This window comes from Heteronotia binoei, chromosome 1 (genome assembly GCF_032191835.1).
Source record: "Heteronotia binoei isolate CCM8104 ecotype False Entrance Well chromosome 1, APGP_CSIRO_Hbin_v1, whole genome shotgun sequence".
Taxonomy (NCBI): Eukaryota; Metazoa; Chordata; class Lepidosauria; order Squamata; family Gekkonidae; genus Heteronotia; species Heteronotia binoei.
This window is the reverse complement of record NC_083223.1, coordinates 107,407,651-107,426,766: the sequence shown is the minus strand read 5'-3', so window position 1 is coordinate 107,426,766 and position 19,116 is coordinate 107,407,651. Positions and strand designations below refer to the sequence as shown.

At 41.8% G+C, this 19,116-nt stretch overlaps 1 protein-coding gene across 4 annotated transcripts in view; it reads left to right on the top strand.

Moving 5' to 3' along the window:
- Positions 1-3,450: 3,450 nt before the first annotated feature.
- FAM184A (family with sequence similarity 184 member A) overlaps positions 3,451-19,116 on the top strand; it is a 123,530-nt gene continuing 107,864 nt past the window's right edge. For all 4 annotated transcript variants that reach the window (XR_009555403.1, XM_060238672.1, XM_060238678.1 and 1 more), the window contains exon 1: positions 3,451-4,245. Coding sequence is in view for 3 of the 4 variants with exons in the window: in XM_060238672.1 (XP_060094655.1) it covers positions 4,072-4,245 (174 nt within the window). In the remaining variant the exon portion in view is untranslated. The remainder of the gene's footprint in view (positions 4,246-19,116) is intronic.

The following is a 19,116-nucleotide window of genomic DNA, read 5'->3' as shown; positions in this document are numbered from 1 at the left end:
CCAAGAGACATTAGTTGATCTGGGGATTTTTTGAGGGAGGGGTCATTCAGTAAATAGTGATTGTTCAGAGCCTAAACATAAGCAGAACCCATGTACTCAAACTTGAATGGCTTATATCCTGCAAGCCAATTTCCCCTCCCAGATATCCCCCCATGCTATTCCTGGGTATCCCTCATCCCCCAGGAGCAGCATTGAGGAGAGTCTGCCATGATGCCCAGCTGATACAGAGCTTTGGACTGCGATGTCATCAATATGCTGATGGCACCAGCTATATTTGCTGTTGGACGACCAGTCGGCTAAAGTTCTATCATCTTTGGCTGAGGGTTTGGAGGCTGTGGTGGGCTGGCTAAGGAAGAGCAGGTTGAAGCTGAACCCATCAAAGACAGAGGTTCTGTGGTTGGGGGGAGTGGGGTTGGAATGTAGACTGCCAACTCTTGACAGAGTGCTATTAACACCAGCGCCTACTGTCAAGAGCCTAGGAGTGACACTGGATACCTCGCTTACAATGGAGGCCCAGGTCACACATATTGCCAAGGTGGCATTTTTTCATTTTCATCAAACCTGGCAGCTAGCTCAGACCTGGCCATGGTAATCCATGCAATGGTCACCTCCAGATTAGACTACTGTAACTCGCTCTATGCTGGCCTGCCAGAGTCTATAGGACCACCTCTGTCAGGGTGCTGGGGGCCCTGCAGAAGAAGCCGAGCCTGCAGAAGAAACTGTGCCCCTGCCACCTGCACCAGTGCCCCTGCCTTGCCCTCTCGGGTGGCTCGTGTGCGTGACCGCCTTCGTCAGGACCTCAGCAAGACGCTCCCTGAGCCCTGAGTTTTGAAAGGATTCTGGCCCTTCTAGGAGTGAGGGTGCTTGAGTCTCAGCAGGATCCTGGCTGCCCTCTGAGTCAGCAATTAGCCCAAATGGGCAACAGACAGCAGAGGGCTATATAGCTGTGGTGGGCTTTGAGGGAAGGCTTTGTGGAAGCAACTAGTCACTTACCTGACGTTCTAGCATCCACTTCGGCTTCTGACTTTGGCTTCTGGACCCCCTGACTTCGGCTTCTGAACCCCTGACCTACGATACCTGGACTGTGATTCGGTTTTGGCGCTTTGGACCCTCCTTGCTACCCAGCTACAGACCTTGGACTGCCCCTGGACTTCGCCTGGCCTGGCCCCAGCCCGTGACAGCCTCCTCCACTATGTCCCTTGAAGGGCATTATGCTCTACTGGTTGAAATCTGCTGATCCCCAGCCCTAAAGAAGTCCAGCTGTCCTCAGCAAGTGCCAGGACAGTGTAAGGTTGCCATGCTGGCACCCTCTTCTCCCCATCCCCACGGGGGGGGGGGCAGAATCCCCCCACCCCCGATGTAATGGCTGGAAACTGAATAATAGCACTTTAAATGAGACATCATCGAGGTTTATAATTTCTCTTTAATATAACTGGTTTTACTGATTTCAATGTATGTATTTTATTCTTGTGTTGTACATCGCCCAGAGCCTGGCATTGGCTGGGATGGGGTGATTTATTAAGGTGAATTAACAACAACAAGAAGGAAGAAATCTGCAAAAAACAAAAAAATTGTGCCCTGGGAGATTCTCTGTGAGATCCAAGTCTATGTTATGTGTCAATAGTTTAATAATGTATATGTGGAAGGAGGCTATGTTAAATGTTTCTACTGACACCCAAAAACGATAATTCGGTCCTGGCAAATTGCCAAATTGCCCATCATATCTGGAACTGTGACAATTCCTGTGAGAATACGTAAAGGTAGTAAAAATATCCTGACAGCAATACTGTTTTCCTTCAGTTCAGTTTGTACAATTTTTATGAGTAGACTGTTTCCCTAGAAAATATGTACAAATCTCTCACTTCTTGTTTAAAAACAATGTGACCTTTTCTCCTGTCAGTATTCCTTATATCTTCTACTTTTTGGGTTTCCTAGAAGTACTACCATTTTCCTGTTTCATAAATGTTGTTTCTTAAGAAGTACCTTCATTCATATTTAATCACTGCTTTCTTGCCATTGCCAAGGTTGCAATATAATGTAAATTTGTATACATCGTATTAAAGCTTTCTCCACTCCTTTGACGACAATATTTCTGAGTTATTAAGGTCCTTAAGTAAAGACACAGAATCTGTAGGGAAAGCCAACACTGTCATAAAAACACAAGAAATACCCTTTCATCTTTCACAGTTTTGTTAGAAATTTGGGGATTTATATAAAAAGCTATACAATGCTGAAATAATGTGAAAGGGTTTATATCTTCTTTATGTAGAAGTGTTTCAGTTCTCTAGACAGAATGTAATTTTTCCACAGGACAGTATGAATTATCAGCCCACAGTAAGACTTCCACATGTTGCTCATGCACTGATATGTGCAGTGTGCATAGACCAAAGCAGGATTCCCCCTAGGCCTGGTTATGGTATAGGGTCAGCCTTGTGTTTTTGCTTGTTTCTCATGCGCTGTTTCCTGGCTGTTTCCTGGCTCAGGAGGATTAGATGCTAAAACCACATCGAGGCACAAAGGGGAGAGAGAGAGTAGGTTATATACTATAGTGCTCATGTGAAGAGTGGCATAACCATGCTATGAGTTGAATTAGTGTAATTTTGTTGTTGACCAGTTATTACCCAACACACACACACTGCTGTTCAAACCTTCGGGGAATAGATTGCACCAGAAAACAACACTCTTATTTCTTTCATGATAGGCTTGTTTATTCCCCCCAAAGCATGACTATTATGAAGGAAATCAAAAGGGTGCTATTTTCTGGTGTAATTGACACCCCCAGGGTTTGAACAGCTAAGCCCAAAAGCTAATAGAGAAAGCTGAACGATCCCTTTGATAATATTCAATACTATTACGGACTCGAACTGTTATTCACTAATTATATAGATCAGTTCATGAAACATAACGTTTGTCACCCAGGAAAGTAACCTTTACAGCCTGTGTTTCTCCTCTCCAACCCCTACAAATATTCAGAAGTGAGTTGAAATTTTGCTAGCTGCTGCAGCCGCCTATATATAAAAAACCAATTCAGCCTTTTCCTTGTGGTGTTTTAATTTAAGACTGGCAGGAAGCAGTTGTGCGTACAAGCGAAAATGCGTTAAGGCAACTTCTGCGCTTTCCCGGGCCGACCAAATCGTTGTTGCAGATGAAGAGACAAAACTGGCGTTCATATCCTCACGAAGGGGAAGAGGACCGCGTCCCGACACAGCCGCGTATATAGAGCCATTTCTTACACCTACTGCGCGTAGCCCTCAGCCGTCCTTATACTTCTCAAACGCGCACGCGGCCACTCCCGCCGGGTTTTTAACTAAGCCTAGAGGGTGTTTAAGTGAAGCTTCTTTCCGAGGTTCTGAAAGGGGGCGGGAACTACGGTCCGTAGCCGGAAATGACGCCATCAGCACGGCGTAAACAGTTTGGTGAGCGCCTGGTAACCGAGCGTTCGTTTCTGTGTCAGGGAGGGGTGGGAGGGGGGCGGCTGCGGTAGCAACAGTCGCTGCCGCCGACGCCAGTTGGTTCGGCTTTGCACGGCCAAGGCCAGGCCGGGCGAGCGTCAGGAGGAGGAGGGGGAGCCCCGTGGTCGCAGGAAGGCGGCGAGGGGCGCTCCGCTCGGGCTCCCCCTCCCTCGCGGGACCTGGAAAGGACCCTGAGGGTAGCGCTGCTCGGAGAGGGGGACGGAACCGGGAGAAGAGACGCAGCCCGAGCCTCTCGCGCCTCCTTGGCGAGGACGGCATCGGCGGCGGCTCCGTATTGCCTCACTAGAAGCGGGGGCGATCGTCTTCCTTTCATCCCTCCCTGCCCCTCACCCGGGCCGAAGGGGGAGCTGCTCCCCCTTGAGGGCAGTGATGCAGGAGCCGGAGTGAGCGGGATAACCCATGCCGTGGGGGTGGGGATGGAGATATGAACCTGTGAGTGTCAGGTGCTGCGTGCCTCCGTGAAGGAGGTGTTGGAGGGGAGCTTCTCCTTGCCGGAGCCACAGGCTTCCCGTCCCTGCCTCCCCCTCCGCCCTGCGTTTTTCTGTCACCCGGCTCCTCCTGGCAAAGCTGTTTTGACGGGGTCTCTGAGCTGTGGAAGATGGCGACACCAGGGATGAGCTGGCAGCAGCATTATTACAGCGGCAGCTCCTCCACGAGCGCTGGGAAATTCACCACCACCTCTTCTTCAGCGGCCACTTCTTCGCAGCTGGGCATGGAATATAACCAAGATCTCCATCTCAAAATGAGCAAGAAAATAGCTCAGCTCACCAAGGTAGGAGGGTGCCCTCCATCCTCCAAGTCTCCCATATGCATACTCCCTCCCTCCCCAACTGGCAGTGTTGTTCATTTGTTTGCTCATTCAGCCTTTCCTTAGTCTCATATTCAGAGTGTTAAAATTACCTCTGTATTGCTCACCTAACTCTGGCAAGATTTATTTAATGGGAAACTGTTTGTTTCACCATGGCCACTTGGTCACTTTTTGCAGAGAGTACCTCTCTTCAGTGTTATGCTGGTATTTTCTTTATATTTGCTTATAGTGCAGCATGTATTATCTTTGGCACATATCACTGAGCCATGTTATACTTTAAAATACTAGCTTCAGAACCAGTGCATGGAATATGTTTTCCATGCCTAGAATCTAATTTTGTGTATTCTCATTGCATTTTAATTATAATTTTGTGTTTAGTCCATTTGTTGTCTGTTTGTAAATGTGTTTAGATGTAATTTATTCTAGCAATGCATTTTTTTTAAAAAAATCCTTTTCTTTTTTTTTAAAGATTCTATTCTATTTGCATTAGACTACAAAATGAATCTCTTAAATTGCAATTTAAATGGTGTACTGCTGTGCCTATAACTTGTTTTAAAGAACAAAAATATCTAGTTTTGAATGTTCAAATTATGAGTGGTGGGCAAACCTGTGATCCCAAACCAGTGATGCTGTAGTAACACCCGCTGTATTTTCCTTTCCTATCTAAAGGGCTCAGATTTGGCTAAAATATATTTTGTGTTCTCAACCAACCCTATGAATATAGGTTGTGTCCTGATTAATGCATAACTGGTTTCAGTTGTCCTCTACACCTATAAATGTACCTCTCTGTGAGGCAAGTATTTCTATAAATAGATGGGTCATACAGATATATAATAGATTCATATTCAGTTGGACCTTCTTGTCAGTGATATACCCCTGAGTTGGCCCAAGTCATGAATATTGCCAGGTCAGGGTTTTACCATCTTCGCCAGGACAGACAACTGGCTCCCTACCTCTCCCCCCATGATCTAGCTACAGTGGTCCATGCAATGGTCATCTCCAGCTTGGACTACTGTAACTTGCTCTACGCTGGGCTTCCCTTGAGTCTGATCCGGAAGCTTCATCTGGTCCAGAATGCAGCGGCACATGTTCTCACAGGAACACTATTGACACTGTACATACAATTGTATGTGCCAGCTGCACTGGCTTCCAGTTGAATATTGGGTCAGGTTCAAGATGTTGGTCTTTAAAGCCCTTTGCAGTTTGGGACCAACATACTTTCAGGACTGTCTCTCCCAATATGTCCCCCAAAGAGCATTACACTCTACAAATCAACATCTACTGGTGATCCCCAGCCTGAAGGAAATCTGCCTAACCTCAACCAGAGCCAGAGCTTTTTTAGTGCTAGACCTGGCATGGTGAAACAGTCTCTTGAGTGAGATCTGGGCCCTGGAGGACTTAATGCAGTTTTGCAGAGCCTGTAAAATGGAGATGTTCCACCAGCACTGTTCCCTCTAAGCTGAGTTAATGTGAGCTAGCTCACATTTTTTTAGCCTTCAGCTCACACATTTTTGTCTTAGTCCAGGAAAAATGGCCCCAGAGCAAACCAATTTATGCTATAATTCACAACTTTAATGCCAGTAGCTCACAAAGTAGAATTTTTGCTCACAAGACTCCACAGCTTAGAGGGAATATTGCCCACCAGTCCTCTGTGGTAGAGGCAGCGGGAACCCAAACTGTATTGATCTTCCCCTGCTCTGCTGCATCTGCATTGTTTCCACCAGGAACTTATCTCATCTGCCTGCCTCCTCTCAGCTTTAGTTGCATCCACCTGTACACACACAGAGATCCCAGAAGTAGATGTATTATTGGTGCCATTGATACTAGACTGTTAGTATAGTGTAAATTGAAATACTGAATTTTAAATTGTTTATTATGGTTGGTATTATGTTGTGTATATACTCTTGTAACCCGCCCTGAGCCTGCTTGTGGAGGATGGTAGGCTAGAAGCCTAAATAGATAATATATGTACAAACCCTTGTTCTGTAGTGTGATCCTCAAAGTCATTACATAACACTGACTTCAAAACAATTGTAGTTCTGTTTTTCCCCACAAAGAGTAATGGTTGGATATGTAGTATAACTTTCCTTCTGAAATGTATAAATTGCGAGGACAGTTAGATTCAAGTCCAGTTGCACCTTAGAGACCTTCTGGAATCTCACTATTCTACTGCAGACCAACACAGCTACCCTCTGAAACTATTTCAAGGACAGTAGCTGCACATTAAAAAAAAAAAAAGGTAAAGGTAGTTCCCTGTGCAAGCACCAGTCGTTTCTGACTGGGGTGACGTTACTTTCACAACATTTTCATGGCAGACTTTTTACGGGGTGGTTTGCCATTGCCTTCCCCAGTCATCTACACTTTCCCCCCAGCAAGCTGGGTACTCATTTTACTGACCTTGGAAGGATGGAAGGCTGAGTCAACTTCGAGCTGGCTACCTGAACCCAGCTTCCACTGGGATCGAATTCAGGTCGTGAGCAGAGTTTAAAACTACAGTGCTGCAGCTTTACCACTCTGCGCCATGGGGCACACCGCACATCATGTCTATCAAAATACAGAGTCCTTTGAAAAGGAAAAAAATATACATCACATATTTGTTTCACTCTAAAACAGAATAGTATTTTCCATAATTGTTTTCGAAGCAAATAAAAATTCTCAGATGCCTAAGATCTCTTTTGATGAATTTGGGAATGCTGTATGCAGTACAAATGAATTTTGATTGTTGGAAATGTTATGGGAAGTCTTCCTAACTTAACCATGGCCTGTGCTGACAAAGCAGTGAGTTGTCTAGTGTTGTTGGAAACTCTGTATAAAAAGAACGAGTCTGCAGAGTAACTGTAGGATCTGCATTGTAAAGGATATGTATTTACAATGTTTTTGAGGTGAACATTTGCTTCTTAATAATGCTTGCTTACATTCATCACTGTGACCACTGATATTTGTAGGACCTTGGGTGAGGAAGGTTGAAAGCAGGCACCAGTTGCCAAAATCCATTGAAGATGTGTGCTGTTTTTCAACTCTTTTGATTTTAAGTGGGATAGATTAGTATCCTTTAAATGCACTTTAGCTTCAAACAGAAGTACTGTGCTGTAAATTCAAAAATCCATAGTTTAGTAGATTGCTGCTATCTAATAAAATAAATAATAAATAAATTTCACAAATGTCAAAAATGTTACATTGGCTAAGAAAACATGTGGCTTGTTTTCATCCCATATGAGAATTCTTCGATAACCAGTGAGCTTTAAAAATATTTAGTGGGTGCACATGTGAAGGAAGGCAGCAGTCTGATGTACTGTTTGGAAATGTAGTACAGAATTTCTTTTTTGTGAGAAGTCCCTTTTTTAAAGATAGAGAACATATGAAGCTGCCTTATACTGAATCAGACCCTTGGTCCATCAAAGTCAGTATTGTCTACTCAGACTAGCAGCGGCTCTCCAAGGTCTATACAGAAATTGTATAGAGATGCTGAAAAGAAGCCTCAACATGCTTTCAGGGTTCCCTTGCTCACTAATCACATTATTTTGAGTTTGAGTGTAGTCCCTCTTGCAAAGCCACCTGCTGTAATGTACACTGCTAATCTACAGTGACTTCACTATTTAGTGGGTATTCTTGATCCAGCCTGGCTGGCTTTCACACACAACACCTCTAATGAGGAAGTAGATTCATTTTACTTCCCCTTGTTTCAGAGTGATGTTCAAAGAAGTAGATTCTTGTCTACTACCAATTATAGCAGGCAAGTTTGGCTGGAGGGGTTTGAAGAAATGGCTTGCTCTGTATTGTTTTGTGCTTCCAGAGAAGAGCAGCAGCAGTCAGCTCTAGGTTTCTAGATTATATCACTTAATATAGGAGCCAACTACTTTTGCCCATGAGGGGAGAGCAGTTGATACCGATTAACTGATGTACTGACATTATTTAAAAAACACATTCCTATTTAAGTGTTCTACATTAAGGTTAAAAACAGCAACTGCCCACTGCTTGGAATCTAAAAGAGGGAAATGGAAAATGGGGAATAGACACAAAAGAAGTACTTGTTTTATGATGCTTACTGATTTTTTTTTGGTAAAAATAAACCCAGTAGAGTTAAAACTCCATCGTTATTCCAACAGTATAAAGACATTATTAAATGAATGTATATTCTAGAAATTCATTGTAGAAACAACTAGGTATTTTAAATCTTTGTCCAGTGGTTAAACTGATTAGTGAAAGGAATCTGTACACTTAATTTTTTCTTACTATTTCACTGTATCTTTTAATGGTTTTGTTGTATGTATATATGCATGTAAACCACCTTAAATGCATTGCTGAGCAAAAACAGGGCATAGAAATGTCAAAAAATGATGTATTTTCTTTTTCAGGTCTATGGAGTGTCTTATAATTTTGAGCTGCAGACATGCTGCTTTGGCTGTTTCAAAGTAAATAAATGTAAAAAAATTAGTTGAGACACAAGAAGTTTTGAAATAAATCAGACTCAGTTCTAGGAAATTTACTTATGTGTAAATTGTCAGGAGCTGCAGAATTTATGTGCACGCTGCATTGCTTTTTCCTGTCCATGGTAGCTAACTCCAGCGTGAGTTGTATTAGCTCAGGGGTGGGCAAACTTGCTTAATGTAAGAGCCACATAGAATACACATCAAATGTTTGAGAGTAGAAGGAAGGAGGAGGGAGGGAGAGGTGGAAAGAAAGCAACTTTAACTTTAAATGCATTCTCCAAGCCACCAGCTGGCTTGGCTTGGAGCAGTGATTTTAAGAGAGAAACGCCTTCTCCAAGCCAGCTGACGTGGCGGTGGGGGTTTCGAGAGCCACATAATATGTGTAAAAGAGCCACGTGTTCCCGAGCTGCAGTTTGACCACCTCTGTATTAACTAGTAGTACAGTACTCCTTCAGTCCTGTTGTTCCACTGCTCATTCTGGGCCTTGTCAAAACAGCTAGAAAACTGTATATTTGAATATCAGTGCAGTTCCCTCATGAAATATGCACTTCATTTGTTAAATTGCTATGCCAGAGATGTCTTGCATACACAGGCTTGAATAAGTTCTCTAAGGCTTTACTGTCCTTATAGTTCTCTAAATAGTAAATGTAAAATCTATTGAATATATTCAGGATGTGTTCTGTAATATGTTAACTTCAAATGCAAGTCTAAAACATCTTCAGTTTTGTTTACTGTCTCTCTTTCTGTCCTGAGGAAGGAGGGGGTTCTGGAATACTACTGTTGTAGAATAGAATCTTTGCTCATTCTACTCAGGAATTCACTGGAGTGGAAATGTTGGCAACTTGCCAAGAATGCAACCAACAGTATTTCAGATTGAAGACCCTGCCTATGTGAAAATACTTAGGACAGAATGCTTTTGTTTTTAGTAGTTGGACACTTCTCCAAAATAAAATTTGAGAATTATTGCTGTGGTCTGCAAGGACAATATGCGTTATTATGGCATTTGGAATTTTATATAAGGTTCACACTTCAGATGCATGTGTTATGATAAAATAATAATAATAAAATTTTATTTATATCCCGCCCTCCCCGCCGAGGCAGGCTCAGGGTGGCTAACAACATGTCCATACAGTAATTATACAAAACTTTAAAATCAACATTAATCTTAAAACTATTCTAATTTACAGTTAACATAATAATAAAATTTATTATTATAATAAATAATAATAAAATGTGTTGGATTGCAAAGTTGGAAGGTTGTGACTATATATCATGTGTACAACATGCCCATGAAGCTTGGTTGGGAAATTCTTGGAGATTTGGGAGTGGAGCATGGGGAGAGAGGGACTTCAGTAAGATAAAATTTCATAGAGTACACCTCAGAAGCAGCAGTTGTTCCAGTGGAACTGATCTATGTAATATGGAGGTCTCCATGCCCCACCTGGAGGTTGGCAACCATAGTTACTTCAGCAGACCAGCCTACAGCATTTATTGATCTAGAATATTTTATCTGAAATATTTTGTTCAAAAAGTTCTTGAGTGTGGAAGGAAAAGCTGTGAAGAAAGAACTTACTTCCAAGAGAGCTAGCAGGGTGTAGTGGTGGTTAATTCCCCACTCCTCCACATGAAGCCTGCTGGGTAATCTTGGGCCAGTCTCAGAACTCTCTCAGTTCCACACCTACCTCACAAGGAGCATGGCAAGGGGAGAGGAAAAGAAGGAGGTTGTAAGCTGCTTTTCCTTAAGGTAGAGGAAAGGGGGGTATAAAAACTAATTCTTCTTCAATCTTGTACTAATTAAATGGGTATTCTAGCCTGGCAAAATATATTTTATTTGTTATGCTATTCGAATAGTATTGATCAGAAAGGTGCTAATTGGTATTCTATTTTGGCTTATAGATTGTTTTGGCTCATAGATTCTCCTGTGTAATTTTGTAAACTGCCTGCATGCTTTCCTTTATGCAAAGTAATTGCATTTAATATATATCCTCACTTTTGGAAATTTTACAGCATTTAGAACTAAATAACATGCACTTAGTATGTTGGTAGTAGGTCAAGTTTGTTACGTGTTCTTCTTGTTAGCAGTGTTAATTCAGGTCCCGCATCTTTCTGAAATTATAAACTACAATATATTAAAGCAATAATAAAAATGATTGGGTCCTTTAAAATTAGCACTATTGATCTAATGTCTTGATAAAAGATTTCTTAATTTCTTCTAGTGTGCACAAATTATATTGGTTTGAAATAAAACACAAGCTTAGTTAGTTACATGTTTATGTGTTTTAAACTTTTATATTGATAGTGCTTTGTTAATAATTTGGAGGAAATAATTTCATTCTCTGCAACTCTTGCGTGTCTTAGTAATGGAAAAAACAACTGATTCTGATCAGCTGAACATCTTTAGGTGAGTCTTCTCACCAAGTTTAAGACAAAGGTTTCATAACTGTATGTTTTCAGGGCTTCTACATCCTTAAGCTTAACTTTTGTCAAGTGACAGCTGATTTATGGTGACCAGTGTTCCCTCTAAACTGAGTTAGTGTGAGCTAGCTTACAGATTTTTAGCCTCCAGCTCACACATTTTTGTCTTAGCTCAGGAAGGATGACCCCGGAGCACATTAATTTATGCAGTAGCTCACAGCTTTAATGGCAGTAGCTCACAAAGTAGCATTTTTGCTCACAAGACTCTGCAGTTTAGAGGGAACATTGATGGTGACCCTGTCGGGCTTTCAAGGCTAGAGACTTTCAGAGGTGGTTTGTCATTGCTCACTTCTGCATCACACTTCTGATATTCCTTGGAGGAACCCCATGCACAACTGGCCTGGGCCAACCCTGCTTAGCTTCCAAGCCTGGGCTGGCCTGGGTTATCCAAGTCAGAGTAGTGGTGCTGTTAGAGTCAAAACTACAACTTTGCACTGACACAATATTTAATATGTAGCTGAAAGTGCTGTTACATGTATACTTTTTTTTGTATGTGTAAAGTATTGTCAAGTTACAGCCAACTCATGACAATCTTGTAGGGTTTTCAGGGCAAGAGATTAACAGGTGGTTTGCCATTCCTCAGCATGGTGTCCCAGGAATTCCTTGGTGGTCTCCCAACCTAATACTAACCAGGACAACCCCTGCTTAGCTTCTGACATCCAACAAGATTGGGCTAGCCTGTGTCATCCATGTCAGAGTTTATGCTCTCTACAACAATAATAACTATAAACTAGTTTTGAAGCAGCTGGGTTGGATCCTGAAAAACTTCTCCTCTCACTTAAGAGCTCAAGCACAAGCAGAAATACATGGAAGTAATTGTAAGTATCCGTTGTATTTAGTCAGTTTAACTGTAAGTTGTCTTGCACTTCAACTTGTACAAAGAGTAATGTAACATATTTCAGTAATTCCCCCTAATGACTTCTGTTGAACAAATCCACATTTGACTGTTGACTGTATCAAGTGGCCTTTTGCCTTTTTTACACGGCAACATGACTAGGGGAAAAGGCATCTTTTGATCCTGCAGTATCCCTTGTGCTGTGTCTTGCACAAATGGAACTGTGTTAAATAAAACTTCTCTTCCACTATTGCATAGTGGCATCCACCTCATATTCTTTACAGGCAGTGTCCCTTGCCCCCCATGCTGATCATGTATATATTTGCATTTTACAGCTCAGAGATCCATACCATTAAGATATAACTTTTGGATGCTGTTGTAGCTGGCAATCTGCAAAAGAAATCAACTCAGTAGTGTTTGAAATGTTCTTGGATTTTGACAGTAAAACAAGACTTTAAGTTGGCATATAGGAAATTGCTGACTCGCTCTCATAAGTTCTAAATATGTCAGAGCGGTCTGCAGATTCATAATGGCATAACGAATGTCAGAGTGGTCTGCAGATCCATATTGGCATAACAAATCAGGATTCATCACAATCTTAATGCAATGTTGACTGCTAGGTTTTCCCAGACCAGTTATCAGAAACTTAATATATGAACAATTAAAGAGCCAGTCTTGATACTGCTCACATGCAATGTTCTTCTGCACAAATATCTCTGAATTGAGCCTATTCTATTTATATTTCAAGTTATTGAAGATGGTTCCTTTTTGTATCTTGTGGTAGTAGAGAAGTAAAATTGTCTAAGCTCAGAATTTTAATGAGATTGTATTTGGTGGGGGGGGGGGGCTAGCTATCTCTTAGTAGCTAAATACGCTGAAGGAGAGGGGAAACCCTTTCTTTGTATGGAACGGAGATAAACTCAAAGCAATATATTAAAAATTCTCGAAGATGCCTTTGTATACTTCTGTACTGTGTTGAATGTCTGTTGAAATTATTAGGATGCTTATTTCCTCTGACAATGATAGGATTTGGATCCCAAACCTCCCCTAAAGTCCTAGCTTTTCTCTTCTTCAAATGGCTTCTACTAGTATAGATGACTTCAGTGCTCAGAGGTATTCGAGAAATAATTTGTCTACAAACAAATGTGTAACTGTGAAACTGTGAAACTGTAAAATAGTATTGGGTTGGGGGAGGTATTTGTGAGTTTCCTGTATTGTGCAGGGGGTTAGATTAGATTACCCTGGCGGTTCCTTCCAACTCTATGATTCCATGATTCTATAACATATTAAAAATAGTTTCAATTAAAAATACGACCAAGGTAAGTATTACCACCTAGCAAAGCAGAGCAATTTCCTAGAGCCATGTGTAAGAGAGCCAGCATGGTATAGTGGTTAAAGTGTTGGACTAAATCTGGGAAACCCAGGTTCACATCTCCTGCCAAGGAAGCATACTGGGTGGCCTTGGGCCAGTCACACACTCTCAGCCTAACCTCCTTCACGGGGCTGTTGTGAGGATAAAACATAGGAGAGGAAAATGATGTAAGCCATTTGGGTTTCCATTAAGACAGAAGGGTGGGATATAAATAAATGTATTTGATAGGTGCCCAACCCATTCACCATAAATCCTAGTCCATTTTCTCTTCTGGTTTGTTAAGGCTCGATAGTCCATATTAGAAGTGCTTCCAGATTTCCTTTGTTTCTCACTCTCTCTCCCCCCTGGATCCTGGTTGTGATTTTTGAGGCTCCAGATTATCTACTTCTGGTTGAGGAGTAACTTTGCAATAGGTTATTGTGGATGATTATATTTGGATTTTCACGTTTTTGGGACTGCAATAAATGCATAACTACTGTTTTTGCTCCTTCTATCTCTTGATGTTATAAGCAGATAAATGAGCTTATAAGACCGTCCTCCATAAAGTTTACTAGGTAGCTAGTGGGCACTTGTTCCATAATGTCTGAAGATTTATCTGGGGATTTACATTCTTTCTTTGCCACCACCGGGGATTGCAGCTTATTCAACAAATTTCCTGTATGCTTAACAACCAAAGGCTTGATAATTGAGTTCACAAAAACCCTTGCTGGGAAAACTACTCTATCACAGAGTCTCTTTTTCCATCTATGAATTAAGAAAGGTATTCTGGAAGAAGCAAATACCCTGGACGGTGCATCTCTTGTACGGGCTGAGAAGGTGAAGAGTCTGGGAGTGACAATGGATGCCTCACTCTCAATGGAGGCAAAGGCCACAGCAGTTGCTCAGTCTGCCTTTTATCATTTTTGGCAGGGCAGGTAACTAGCACCCTACCTATCCCCCCACGATCTAGCTGCAGTGATCATTGTGTCATGAGCCCTGATGAGGAGGAGCTGGAAGGGTTAACAGACCTGGAAGAGTTGCCAGCCAGTTCCTCAGCTGAACAAACAGCAGCTGGCCCATCAATTACTCTCCAGGCACCAGTGTCAGCTGTTGACGATCAATCTCCTCCAAGCTCTCCTCCTTTCATCTCAAGAGTTCGAAGCAGGCTCTGGAAAGAACTTTCAGAGCGAAGACATGAGGCACGCCGATGCTTCAGATCTCTCAGCCCTGAGTTCTAGCAGAGTCACTGCCACCCAGGGAGCAGGCTGATTGAGACTCCCATATAGCTCCCACCCAGAACCTGGTAACCTTGTGGAAGCAACAAGTCTACTCTCTGGCTTGCATCCACACTCCTTCCTGATCCTGACCTGATTGATTTCCTTGGCACCCTGACCTTTTGGCTTTTGGACATTGACTTCTGATTCCGGTTGGTGATTCTGCATTGGTGACTTGGCTCCTGCTTGACTTCCTGAACTTTGACCTTGGACTGGCTTTGGACTCCTGCCTGCCTGCACCCTGAGAATGTGACACCATGCGACCTAGCTACAGTAATCCATCCATCACTTCCAGGTGTAACTCTTTCTATGTAGTCTTGCCCTTGAGATTGATCCGGAAACTCCAGCTGGGGCAGAATGCAGCAGCTCAACTGTTGATAACAGTGCCTAACCAGGCACACATCCGGCCAGCGCTGCGTCAACTGCACTGGCTCTCAATTGAGAACGGGATCTGTTTCAGGGTTTTAGTTTTGACTTCTAAAGTCTTATACAGCCTGGGACCAACATATCTATGGGACTGCCTTTCCCCATATGTGCCCCGGAGATCATTACGATCCAGCACACAACATCTGTTGACCGTCCCTGGCCCAAAGGACATCCGACTTACCTCAACCAGGGCCAGGGCCTTTTCAGCCTTGGCCCCAGCCTGGTGGATTCAGCTCCCTTGAGAGATCTGGGCCCTTACCAAATTTTTATCTTTCCATAGGGCCTGAAAAACGGAGGTATTCTGCCAGGCCTTTGGTTGAGGCAGCGGACATCCTATTCCATCGGCTGGCCCTATGTTGTGATCCATCTCTGCCGTAACATTAAATTTATTTAGTGTTCTAGACTCTTAGTATATATTATACGTGCCCAACTGAGCCACCTTTTGTACCTTCTTATGATTTGTTAAATTGTATTACTTGATTTGGTTTTTAACTATTGTTTTGTACTGTTTTTAGAATGTTGTCATCTGCCCTGAGCCCATTTTTGGGAAAGGGTGGTCTATAAATTGCCTAAATAAATAAATAAAAATAAGAAGAAACTTTTGCACCTGGTTGGGAGTATTAAGTTGCTGTATCTATATGAAGTCCATACTAGCAAAATCTATCCTAAGCAACATGGATATGTGGCTTCTAACCCTATCAAGGCTAAACCACCTTGGCTCCCATCCAGATGAATTACATATTGTCAGACACATCCTTTCTGCTTTGAGAACTAAGTGATAAGTACTTTCTTTCGATGTCTTATCAAAGGGTAGATAACAGTCAAAATGATTCCTACTAGCACAGATGTGAGTAAATTCCATCTGAAACCCAACACTCCTTTGCCTTATGTATGTCTGCTAACACAGCAATCTCAGTTCTTATCTGTTTAACCTGATTAGCAATATAATTAATGTTTCCAAAAATACATTCCATTGTTCTGGCAATCATAGCAAACTGGCTATACTCCAAGGACCTAGGGCCCTTCTTGTTTTCCACTCTTTGGGAGTCCTTGGGAGCCAATTTGGTGTAGTGGTTAAGTGTGTGGATTCTTATCTGGGAGAACCGGGCTTGATTCCTCACTCCTTCACTTCCAGCTACTGGAATAGCCTTGGGTCAGCTATAGCTCTCGCAGAACTTGTCCTTGAAAGGGCAGCTTCTGTGAGAGCCCTCTCAGTCCCCACCTACCTCACAGGGTGTTTGTTGTGGGGAAGGAAGATAAAGGAGATTGTAAGCCGCTCTGAAACTCTGATTCAGAGAGAAAGGTGGGATATAAATCTGCATTCGTCTTCTTCATTTGGGAATCTGCTCCCTTAAAGTCAAGTTTTCTTCTTCCAGAAAGATTTCTTCACCTCCACCTTCCCCAGCAGACATCAATGGAGTAAAACAATTTGCTGTCTCAACAGTATAGGTAAGGTCTCCCCTCACACCTTCTGAGATGGGGAAGAAATCCAGTTTGGATTGCTTTGGAGCTGGGACATGCAGAGCGGCTTCTGCTTCTCTTAGGCATTTGTGGAACTTACCAGATGCCATAGAACTTCTAGCCCAAGATTGTAAATTGCTCTTATCTTGCTCTTATTGTGCACTCTCTCTCTTTTTTGTTAGTAAACTCCCCCACAGAAGCTCAGCAAAAACAGACTTCTTTACTCCTACAGCTTTTAATTAGGTTGCAATTTCAGTAGATACAGACAACAGAAAAACACCGGAGGAGATAGCAAGTAAGTAAAAGTTTTTCCTCCTTTCCGGCAATAAATAGACACACAGTTTGAACTTAAGCTGATTTTTTTTTAAAGTAAAACAAATCTAGATCAGGACTAATAAAAAGTCTTTAGCAATAAAACCTTGAAATCCACGGAACTCAAAGTCTGTGTCTACATTCCCAGTTCTGGAACCAGAGAATATGATTCTGGGAGAATCACTATTAACTGTGATGAACTGGCTTCCTGTGTCAGAATCTGAAGTGAGATCCCTTGTGGAATCTTTGCTTAATGGCAAATCCCCGGGAAGGGATTTGATCTCAGTGGAATGTTTTAAAACATTAATTCATTGGTGGGTCCCTTTACTGACAAAACATTTTTGCCGAATTAATAACCGGGCAGACTTCCTAAAGGTTGGGCTACAAGCTTTGTTATACCAATTTACAAAAAGGGTGACATTTTAGGCCAATTAGCTTGCTTTTCATAGCCTCTAAATTACATAGTAAACATGTAAAAAAATAGAGGGCTGTGTTACTTAATCCATCCCCTGCAAATACGATTTTTAAAAGGCTATTATACAATTGTCAAACATTATATACTTTGGCTATTAGAGATCCAATGAAAGCTTTATACATTGCTTTTATTGACCTGGCTTTGGCTTTTGATTCCCTTGATAGGGATAGATTATGGCAGAAACTCCTTAACATTGACCCCAGGTTGGTCTATTTGATAAGCCAGCTACATCGAAACACTATCTTGAGGGTCAAGGTTGGTAAGGAAGGTGTGTTAACAGATGATATTCCTGTTGAGAAGGAGGTGAAACAAGGTTGCATCTTGGCCCCCACCCTCTTTTATCTGTATATAAATGATATTGTTGATAGACTAGAGCATGGGTATTGAACTCATTTACTGTGAGGGTCAGATCTGAGACCTTGTTGGGCTGGACCATGTGTGTCATAAAATATAATGTCAAGTAGCAGAGATATAACCTTTATAAGGGATACAAACAAAAAGATTTAAAAAAAAACTTTAAAACATGCTTAAAAGATTAACATTCTTGCAATACTTTGTTTATTTAACAGTTTCTGCTAACTGAAACCTCTTGTTCTGCATTATTGCATCAAAATCTAGAGACAGTGTCTGTGCTGTAGCTGTTCAGCTGGCGTTCAAGTGTAGATCTGTAAGCTGCGAATATCTTTTGATTTATTGACATACATTATTCTCTCATCAATGCTTTGAGCCTAAGACCAAGGGGAAAACATGAAATCACTGGGTATTGCGAGCTTTTGTATATAAGTTGCTTCATGTGCTGGTCAGCCAATGGAGAAAATAGAGACTTTGCTCTATATAGCGCCTGTGTGATTAGGCAAGCCTGGCAACGCAAGCTGTGAAACAGAAGGCAGCAAGAGAGAAAGAAGGAAGCAGATGACAGTGAGCTTTTGTGGGCCTGATAGGAGCCCTCCAGGGGCCTGATCCAGCCTTTGGTCTGCAGATTTTTTTTAAAAAAAATGTATTGTTATTTCAAGTATAGTCAGTCTGAACAGTTACAACAATAATGATGCATCATATCCATGTAATAAGCACCATTCAACAAAACTTACCATAGACCTAAATCATTTTCTTGTTTAGGAATGTCTCCAACTTCAATTAGATATTCTAAGATAGGTAACCACACTGAAGTGAAATTGGTTTGAACATGGCAGTTTTCTAAATATTTGATGTTATCAGTAACTTTAGCTAACATGTACATATCCCACAATTTTCCATGCCACTGTGCTAGTGTTAGTGGTGTTTTATTCTTCCAATGTTTAGCAATTATAAATTTTGCTGCATAAAGTAATACAGAGCCTCTTTCTATTGTTGCGGAAGTATATTGATGAGATGCCCATTGATGCAACAATGCATATAATCTCCCACTAACCCGCATGGTCTCCAGCAATTGGAAGAGGACGACTTGGTTATTCTTGCCAGTTTTAAAGGAGTAAGGTACCAGTGATATAATTTTAAATGTTTGCAGTTTCACTTCCAGTATTTTAGAGTTAAAAGATGGTGATTTCCATTTTTGGCCTTTCTAATTACTGGACATATATTTTGTTGAATCATGGAATATAAATTATTTGAGATTGAGATGCCTGAATATATTATCTTCTTTGTCTTCCCTGGTGAGTTAATTGTGCCTATAATAAACTGTTTATCACCGTCTGTTAATTCTATGCCCATCAGGACTGATCTAGTACCATTGACTTTGTAGCCAGAGATTGCCCCAAAATCCATTATTCTGCTTAAACTCTGCACTGAGGTCTTTGGAC